Raw genomic sequence first — 10,743 nt, 5'->3', positions numbered from 1 at the left:
CTCATTGAGAGACATGATGGAGCAAGACAGTGATCTCATTGAGAGACATGATAGAGACCGGCAGTGATCTCATTGAGAGACATGATGGAGCCTGGCAGTGATCTCATTGAGAGACATGATGAAGCAGGACAGTGATCTCATTGAGAGACATGAGAGAGCTTGGCAGTGATCTCATTGAGAGACATGATGGAGCCTGGCAGTGATCTCATTGAGATACATGATAGAGCTTGGCAGTGATCTCATTGAGAGACATGATGGAGCCTGACAGTGATCTCATTGAGAGACATGACAGAGCCTGCAGTAATCTCATTGAGAGACATGAGCCTTCAGTGATCTCACTGAGAGACATGATGGAGCAGGACAGTAATCTCATTGAGATACATGATGGAGCTTGGCAGTGATCTCATTGAGAGACATGAGAGAGCCTGCAGTGATCTCATTGAGAGACATGATGGAGCCTGGCAGTGATCTCATTGAGAGACATGATGGAGCCTGGCAGTGATCTCATTGAGAGACATGATGGAGCCTGGCAGTGATCTCATTGAGAGACATGATGGAGCCTGGCAGTGATCTCATTGAGAGACATGATGGAGCCTGGCAGTGATCTCATTGAGAGACATGATGGAGCCTGGCAGTGATCTCATTGAGAGACATGATGGAGCAAGACAGTGATCTCATTGAGAGACATGATGGAGCCTGGCAGTGATCTCATTGAGAGACATGATAGAGCCTGCAGTGATCTCATTGAGGGACATGATAGAGACCGGCAGTGATCTCATTGAGAGACATGATGGAGCAAGACAGTGATCTCATTGAGAGACATGATAGAGACCGGCAGTGATCTCATTGAGAGACATGATGGAGCAAGACAGTGATCTCATTGAGAGACATGATAGAGACCGGCAGTGATCTCATTGAGAGACATGATGGAGCCTGGCAGTGATCTCATTGAGAGACATGATGAAGCAGGACAGTGATCTCATTGAGAGACATGAGAGAGCCTGCAGTGATCTCATTGAGACACATGATGGAGCCTGGCAGTGATCTCATTGAGAGACATGATGGAGCCTGGCAGTGATCTCATTGAGAGACATGATGAAGCAGGACAGTGATCTCATTGAGAGACATGATAGAGCCAGGCAGTGATCTCATTGAGAGACATGATAGAGACCGGCAGTGATCTCATTGAGAGACATGATAGAGCCTGCAGTGATCTCATTGAGGGACATGATAGAGACCGGCAGTGATCTCATTGAGAGACATGATGGAGCCTGGCAGTGATCTCATTGAGATACATGATAGAGCTTGGCAGTGATCTCATTGAGAGACATGATGGAGCCTGACAGTGATCTCATTGAGAGACATGACAGAGCCTGCAGTAATCTCATTGAGAGACATGATGGAGCCTGACAGTGATCTCATTGAGAGACATGATAGAGCCTGTAGTGATCTCATTGAGAGACATGATGGAGCAGGACAGTGATCTCATTGAGAGACATGATAGAGCCTGGCAGTGATCTCATTGAGAGACATGATGGAACCTGCGGTGATCTCATTGAGGGACATGATGGAGCCTGGCAATGATCTCATTGAGAGACATGATAGAGCCTTCAGTGATCTCACTGAGAGACATGATGGAGCAGGACAGTGATCTCATTGAGAGACATGATGGAGCCTGCAGTGATCTCATTGAGAGACATGATGGAGCCTGGCAATGATCTCATCGAGAGACATGATAGAGCCTGCAGTGATCTCATCGAGAGACATGATGGAGCCTGGCAGTGATCTCATTGAGAGACATGATAGAGCCTGCAGTGATCTCATTGAGAGACATGACAGAGCCTGGCAGAGATCTCATTGAGGGACATGATAGAGCCTGCAGTGATCTCATTGAGGGACATGATGGAGCCTGGCAGTGATCTCATTGAGAGACATGATAGAGCCTGTAGTGATCTCATTGAGAGACATGATGGGGCAGGACAGTGATCTCATTGAGATACATGATAGAGCTTGGCAGTGATCTCATTGAGAGACATAATAGAGCCTGCAGTGATCTCATTGAGGGACATGATGGAGCCTGGCAGTGATCTCATTGAGGGACATGATGGAGCCTGCAGTGATCTCATTGAGGGACATGATGGAGCCTGGCAGTGATCTCATTGAGAGACATGATAGAGACAGGCAGTGATCTCATTGAGAGACATGATGGAGCCTGGCAGTGATCTCATTGAGATACATGATAGAGCTTGGCAGTGATCTCATTGAGAGACATGATAGAGACCGGCAGTGATCTCATTGAGAGACATGATGAAGCCTGACAGTGATCTCATTGAGAGACATGATAGAGCCTGCAGTGATCTCATTGAGAGACATGATGGAGCCTGACAGTGATCTCATTGAGAGACATGATAGAGCCTGTAGTGATCTCATTGAGAGACATGATAGAGCCTGAAGTGATCTCATTGAGGGACATGATGGAGCCTGACAGTGATCTCATTGAGAGACATGATAGAGCCTGCAGTGATCTCATTGAGAGACATGATAGAGCCTGTAGTGATCTCATTGAGAGACATGATAGAGCCTGGCAGTGATCTCATTGAGAGACATGATAGAGCCTGGCAGTGATCTCATTGAGAGACATGATAGAGCCTGGCAGTGATCTCATTGAGAGACATGATAGAGCCTGGCAGTGATCTCATTGAGAGACATGATAGAGACCGGCAGTGATCTCATTGAGAGACATGATAGAGACCGGCAGTGATCTCATTGAGAGACATGATGGAGCAGGACAGTGATCTCATTGAGGGACATGATAGAGCCTGAAGTGATCTCATTGAGGGACATGATGGAGCCTGACAGTGATCTCATTGAGAGACATGATAGAGCCTGCAGTGATCTCATTGAGAGACATGATAGAGCCTGTAGTGATCTCATTGAGAGACATGATAGAGCCTGGCAGTGATCTCATTGAGAGACATGATAGAGCCTGGCAGTGATCTCATTGAGAGACATGATAGAGCCTGGCAGTGATCTCATTGAGAGACATGATAGAGCCTGGCAGTGATCTCATTGAGAGACATGATAGAGCCTGGCAGTGATCTCATTGAGAGACATGATAGAGACCGGCAGTGATCTCATTGAGAGACATGATAGAGACCGGCAGTGATCTCATTGAGGGACATGATGGAGCCTGGCAGTGATCTCATTGAGAGACATGATAGAGCCTGCAGTGATCTCATTGAGGGACATGATAGAGCCTGGCAGCGATCTCATTAAGAGACATGATAGAGCCTGGGAGTGATCTCATTGAGAGACATGATAGAGCCTGGGAGTGATCTCATTGAGAGACATGATAGAGCCTGCAGTGATCTCATTGAGGGACATGATGGAGCCTGGCAGTGATCTCATTGAGAGACATGATAGAGCCTGCAGTGATCTCATTAAGGGACATGATGGAGCCTGGCAGTGATCTCATTGAGAGACATGATGGAGCCTGGCAGTGATCTCATTGAGAGACATGATAGAGCCTGGCAGTGATCTCATTGAGAAACATGATAGAGCCTGGCAGTGATCTCATTGAGAGACATGATAGAGACCGGCAGTGATCTCATTGAGAGACATGATAGAGACCGGCAGTGATCTCATTGAGAGACATGATGGAGCAGGACAGTGATCTCATTGAGAGACATGATAGAGCCTGGCAGTGATCTCATTGAGAGACATGATAGAGACCGGCAGTAATCTCATTGAGAGACATGATAGAGCCTGGCAGTGATCTCATTGAGAGACATGATAGAGTCTGGCAGTGATCTCATTGAGAGACATGATAGAGCCTGTAGTGATCTCATTGAGAGACATGATGGAGCAGGACAGTGATCTCATTGAGAGACATGATAGAGCCTGTAGTGATCTCATTGAGAGACATGATGGAGCAGGACAGTGATCTCATTGAGAGACATGATGGAGCAGGTCAGTGATCTCATTGAGAGACATGATAGAGCCTGTAGTGATCTCATTGAGAGACATGATGGAGCAGGACAGTGATCTCATTGAGAGACATGATGGAGCAGGACAGTGATCTCATTGAGAGACATGATAGAGCCTGGCAGTGATCTCATTGAGAGACATGATAGAGTCTGGCAGTGATCTCATTGAGAGACATGATAGAGCCTGCAGTGATCTCATTGAGAGACATGATAGAGCCAGGCAGTGATCTCATTGAGAGACATGATAGAGCCTGTAGTGATCTCATTGAGAGACATGATGGAGCAGGACAGTGATCTCATTGAGAGACATGATGGAGCAGGTCAGTGATCTCATTGAGAGACATGATAGAGCCTGTAGTGATCTCATTGAGAGACATGATGGAGCAGGACAGTGATCTCATTGAGAGACATGATGGAGCAGGACAGTGATCTCATTGAGAGACATGATAGAGCCTGGCAGTGATCTCATTGAGAGACATGATAGAGTCTGGCAGTGATCTCATTGAGAGACATGATAGAGCCAGGCAGTGATCTCATTGAGAGACATGATAGAGCCAGGCTCTGATCCAGTTGAAATTGGACCCATGGCTGCAGCCATCAGGAGCTCCTTCACTGGGGTACTGGAGTTAGGTTTCCATCTTTACACTTGTCTAATCATATCCTGCTCCTGACACAAAAACCTAATGTGGACAAACTTATAACAGTGAACAGGAACCAGACAGATGTTTAGTGTAGAATATATTTACTAAAAACATTGCATATGAAAGATACCAGAGATGTCCACTGATATCTCTGAAGAGCTGTAATATGTAATCTATACCTGTCCATGGTGCTATATTGCGGATCCATCACATATAACAGAATATACAGAGATCAGCCATCCCAAAGATAAAATCTTCTCCAATGTACATATAATACAGAGTGACAAAGTGAACCAAAAACTGCTCACTGAGCCACTGGAGAGCAGAGCTGTAACTGTGGCCGGTCCCAGGAGACTGTGACGTGTGCACTGAATACAAACAGCTCTGGAATCACATTGAGGAAACTGCAGATCCCGGATGTTCGATGAACGGCTCAAGGATGATTACTGAGTGAGCAGAACAGGATAAGGAGCACTATGTATTATAATGTGCAGTATTTGTTTTAGTTGCTCAGATACTAATTTAAAAATGAAGCAAATTTGATTAGTTTCTCATGTAAGGAAATCTTTTATTACACAACAGACTTTTCATACTTCACTTTGTAAGATCAATATTTTAAGCTGAATTAGTAAATATTGAATGTTTTTCTTTAAATCTTCTGGGAGTATTCCCGGTAAATGATCTCTGGGAGTATTCCCGGTAAATGATCTCTGGGAGTATTCCCGGTAAATGATCTCTGGGAGTATTCCCAGTAAATGATCTCTGGGAGTATTCCCGGTAAATGATCTCTGGGGGTATTCCCGGTAAATGATCTCTGGGGGTATTCCCGGTAAATGATCTCTGGGGGTATTCCCGGTAAATGATCTCGGGGAGTATTCCCGGTAAATGATCTCGGGGAGTATTCCCGGTAAATGATCTCGGGGAGTATTCCCGGTAAATGATCTCTGGGGGTATTCCCGGTAAATGATCTCTGGGGGTATTCCCGGTAAATGATCTCTGGGGGTATTCCCGGTAAATGATCTCTGGGAGTATTCCCGGTAAATGATCTCTAGGGGTATTCCCGGTAAATGATCTCTGGGGGTATTCCCGGTAAATGATCTCTGGGGGTATTCCCGGTAAATGATCTCTGGGAGTATTCGGAGCTCTTCTGTCCAAACCATAATGGAGGAGTGAGACATACAGAGAGCCTCACACAGGTCCTCGGTGATCGGGGAGATACCTCACTGGTGTGCGTGCCGAAGTAGGGTATTATTAGGGGAGGTGGGGCAGCTGAAGACTTCGGAAGTGCTAGTTGTGCCCCCGTGGCACGGCCAAGCACGTTCTGTCCCAGTTTGCCTAGTGGTAATGTTGGGAGGGAAGAGATGACAAGATTTATCCAGGCAATATCGGGACATTAACACTGAAAGTCCCCCTGAAGGAATCTGCGCAGTCAGGCGCACGTTCTGACCACCCACCCACCTCACCTTCAGGTCACACTGACTGCTATGAATAGGTTTCCAGACTGAGTTTAGATGAAGTAATATGAATGTACAGTAATACTGTGATACCCAACACACCCTGCTGACAGTGCCATGTGACAGTCACCCTACAAAGCGGCTGTAACCAGGAATCGTCTCCAGGCGACGCCTTCCTGAGCTCCAGCGCTGCTCAGCGGAGGAACACGTACATTGTGCTTAGTGGATGTAGGGTCTATTTATCAATGTGGCGATAGCGCTGCTTATCACCATGATACCGAACCTCCTATCGATGTGATTTACCAATAAAACATATTGAGTGGTACTGACTGGAAGTCTCACCGCTGCGCTGGCGTATGCCTCCCGGTTCAGGCACTTGCAGTGGAGCCAGAAGTCCTAACTTGGCCTCGCAATTCCCCCTGGAAAGAACATTTTTTAAACTATTTTAAAAAGAATTGTTTTGCAAGTGATCTGATTAGAAGAAATGTTTTATTTAAATAAACAAACAAATCATTTTTCCAATGAATATACCCCTTTATCTCCCACCCTGATACGGCGATAGTTAAAGGAAGGTTGTGACAGTACATGCAGCGCCTTGATCCGTTATATAAGTTTGGCTGGAGAGAGCAGGTGAATCTCTACCGCTGGTGATAGCGCTGTGGTGGTCTGATATAGAGAGGGAGCTGGGGCGATGTCAGCGGTGAGAACAGGACTGGATTGTGCTCTATACAGTTCTCTCTGCTCCTGCACTGTGTTCTATGGAGGGGGGTTACACAGGAGTATTATTAATATGGGGAGGGGGGATACACAGGAGTATTATAGGGAGGTGGGATACACAGGAGTATTATAGGGAGAGGACAGATGGAATATGATGAGGAGGAGGAGATACACAGGAATATTATTATGAGGAGGGGGAGAGACACAGGAGTATTATTATGGGGAGGGGGAGATACACAGGAGTATTATAGGGAGGGGGGGATACACAGGAGTATTATAGGGAGGGGGGATACACAGGAGTATTATAGGGAGGGGGGATACACAGGAGTATTATAGGTAGAGGACAGATGGAATAAGATGAGGAGGGAGAGATACACAGGAATATTATTATTATGGGGGAGGGGGGGATACACAGGAATATTATTATTATGGGGAGGGGGAGATACACAGGAATATTATTAATATGGGGAGGGGGAGATACACAGGCGTATTATTATTATTATTATTATGGGGAGGGGGAGATACACAGGAATAGTATTAATATGGGGAGGGGGAGATACACAGGCGTATTATTATTATTATTATGGGGAGGGGGAGATACACAGGAGTATTATTATTATGGGGAGGGGGAGAGACACAGGAATATTATTATGAGGAGGGGGAGAGACACAGGAGTATTATTATTATGGGGAGGGGGAGAGACACAGGAGTATTATTATTATGGGGAGGGGGAGAGACACAGGAATATTATTATTATGGGGAGGGGGAGAGACACAGGAGTATTATTATTATGGGGAGGGGGAGAGACACAGGAGTATTATTATTATGGGGAGGGGGAGATACACAGGAGTATTATTATTATGGGGAGGGGGAGAGACACAGGAATATTATTATTATGGGGAGGGGGAGAGACACAGTAGTATTATTATTATGGGGAGGGGGAGATACACAGGAGTATTATTATTATGGGGAGGGGGAGATACACAGGAGTATTATTATGGGGAGGGGGAGAGACACAGGAATATTATTATTATGGGGAGGGGGGAGAGACACAGGAATATTATTATTATGGGGAGGGGGAGAGACACAGGAATATTATTATTATGGGGAGGGGGAGATACACAGGAGTATTATTATTATGGGGAGGGGGAGATACACAGGAATATTATTATTATGGGGAGGGGGAGAGACACAGGAATATTATTATTATGGGGAGGGGGAGATACACAGGAGTATTATTATTATGGGGAGGGGGAGATACACAGGAATATTATTATGGGGAGGGGGAGAGACACAGGAGTATTATTATTATGGGGAGGGGGAGAGACACAGGACTATTATTATGGGGAGGGGGAGAGACACCGGAGTATTATTATTATGGGGAGGGGGAGAGACACAGGGACTATTATTATGGGGAAGGGGGAGAGACACAGGAGTATTATTATTATGGGGAGGGGGAGAGACACAGGAATATTATTATGGGGAGGGGGGAGAGACACAGGAGTATTATTATTATGGGGAGGGGGAGATACACAGGAGTATTATTATTATGGGGAGGGGGAGAGACACAGGAGTATTATTATTATGGGGAGGGGGAGAGACACAGGAATATTATTATGGGGAGGGGGAGATACACAGGAGTATTATTATTATGGGGAGGGGGAGATACACAGGAGTATTATTATTATGGGGAGGGGGAGAGACACAGGAGTATTATTATTATGGGGAGGGGGAGAGACACAGGAATATTATTATGGGGAGGGGGAGATACACAGGAGTATTATTATTATGGGGAGGGGGAGATACACAGGAGTATTATTATGGGGAGGGGGAGAGACACAGGAATATTATTATTATGGGGAGGGGGAGAGACACAGGAATATTATTATTATGGGGAGGGGGAGATACACAGGAGTATTATTATTATGGGGAGGGGGAGATACACAGGAATATTATTATTATGGGGAGGGGGAGAGACACAGGAATATTATTATTATGGGGAGGGGGAGATACACAGGAGTATTATTATTATGGGGAGGGGGAGAGACACAGGAGTATTATTATTATGGGGAGGGGGAGATACACAGGAATATTATTATGGGGAGGGGGAGAGACACAGGAGTATTATTATTATGGGGAGGGGGAGAGACACAGGACTATTATTATGGGGAGGGGGAGAGACACAGGAGTATTATTATTATGGGGAGGGGGAGAGACACAGGACTATTATTATGGGGAGGGGGAGAGACACAGGAGTATTATTATTATGGGGAGGGGGAGAGACACAGGAATATTATTATGGGGAGGGGGAGAGACACAGGAGTATTATTATTATGGGGAGGGGGAGATACACAGGAGTATTATTATTATGGGGAGGGGGAGAGACACAGGAGTATTATTATTATGGGGAGGGGGAGAGACACAGGAATATTATTATGGGGAGGGGGAGATACACAGGAGTATTATTATTATTATGGGGAGGGGGAGAGACACAGGAGTATTATTATTATGGGGAGGGGGAGAGACACAGGAATATTATTATGGGGAGGGGGAGAGACACAGGAGTATTATTATTATGGGGAGGGGGAGAGACACAGGAGTATTATTATTATGGGAGGGGGAGAGACACAGGAGTATTATTATTATGGGGAGGGGGAGAGACACAGGAGTATTATTATTATGGGGAGGGGGAGAGACACAGGAGTATTATTATTATGGGGAGGGGGAGACACACAGGAGTATTATTATTATGGGGAGGGGGAGAGACACAGGAGTATTATTATTATGGGGAGGGGGAGACACACAGGAGTATTATTATTATGGGGAGGGGGAGAGACACAGGACTATGTTGGGAGGAGGAGTAAGACTCGGGGAGGAGGGGAGTTACATTGGGAAACATGGAGCATAGAAAGGAGGAGGAGAGAAGGAGGGATCAGGAGAATGGTAGTAAAGCTGGGGACAGACGGTGACATTAGAGGGAGAGAAGACATCAGCGAGAGGAACAGGTGCATCAGCCGCTCACTATCACCCCAACATGCAGCCTGAGGAGAAGGAAGCCCCCCCCAAACCTGCTGCCAATGAGAGCACCAGCCTGGTGCATGTAGCTGGAGAGAAGAAGGTAAGAAGCTGCCTGCAGAGTCACATATATCTATAATGTCACACCCTGTATCTATAATGTCACATGTATCTATAATGTCACACGTATCTATAATGTCACATGTATCTATAATGTCACACCCTGTATCTATAATGTCACACCCTGTATCTATAATGTCACACCCTATATCTATAATGTCACACGTATCTATGTCACACCCTGTATCTATAATGTCACATATATCTATAATGTCACATGTATCTATAATGTCACACGTATCTATAATGTCACACATTGTATCTATAATGTCACACCCTGCATCTATAATGTCACACGTATCTATAATGTCACACCCTGCATCTATAATGTCACACCCTGTATCTATAATGTCACACCCTGTATCTATAATGTCACATGTATCTATAATGTCACACCCTGTATCTATAATGTCACACCCTGCATCTATAATGTCACCCTGTATCTATAATGTCACACCCTATATCTATAATGTCACCCTGTATCTATAATGTCACACCCTATATCTATAATGTCACCCTGTATCTATAATGTCAAATGTATCTATAATGTCACACCCTGTATCTATAATGTCACATGTATCTATAATGTCACACGTTGTATCTATAATGTCACACGTATCTATAATGTCACATGTATCTATAATGTCACACCCTATATCTATAATGTCACACGTATCTATAATGTCACACCCTGTATCTATAATGTCACACGTATCTATAATGTCACACCCTGCATCTATAATGTCACACGTATCTATAATGTCACACCCTGCATCTATAATGTCACATGTATCTATAATGTCACACCCA

The 10,743-nt window shown here is 45.2% G+C and overlaps 1 protein-coding gene across 1 annotated transcript in view; it reads left to right on the top strand.

The window, feature by feature from the left end:
• Nucleotides 1-9,727: 9,727 nt before the first annotated feature.
• Nucleotides 9,728-10,743, top strand: part of SLC2A1 (solute carrier family 2 member 1) — a 101,728-nt gene continuing 100,712 nt past the window's right edge. Inside the window, exon 1 of the mRNA XM_075190820.1 lies at nucleotides 9,728-9,916. Coding sequence (XP_075046921.1) covers nucleotides 9,833-9,916 — 84 coding nt within the window. The 5' untranslated portion in view covers nucleotides 9,728-9,832. The remainder of the gene's footprint in view (nucleotides 9,917-10,743) is intronic.

This window comes from Mixophyes fleayi, chromosome 11 (genome assembly GCF_038048845.1).
Source record: "Mixophyes fleayi isolate aMixFle1 chromosome 11, aMixFle1.hap1, whole genome shotgun sequence".
Taxonomy (NCBI): Eukaryota; Metazoa; Chordata; class Amphibia; order Anura; family Limnodynastidae; genus Mixophyes; species Mixophyes fleayi.
The sequence above is the reverse complement of the archived record's forward strand: the minus strand, read 5'-3'. Positions and strand labels throughout refer to the sequence as shown.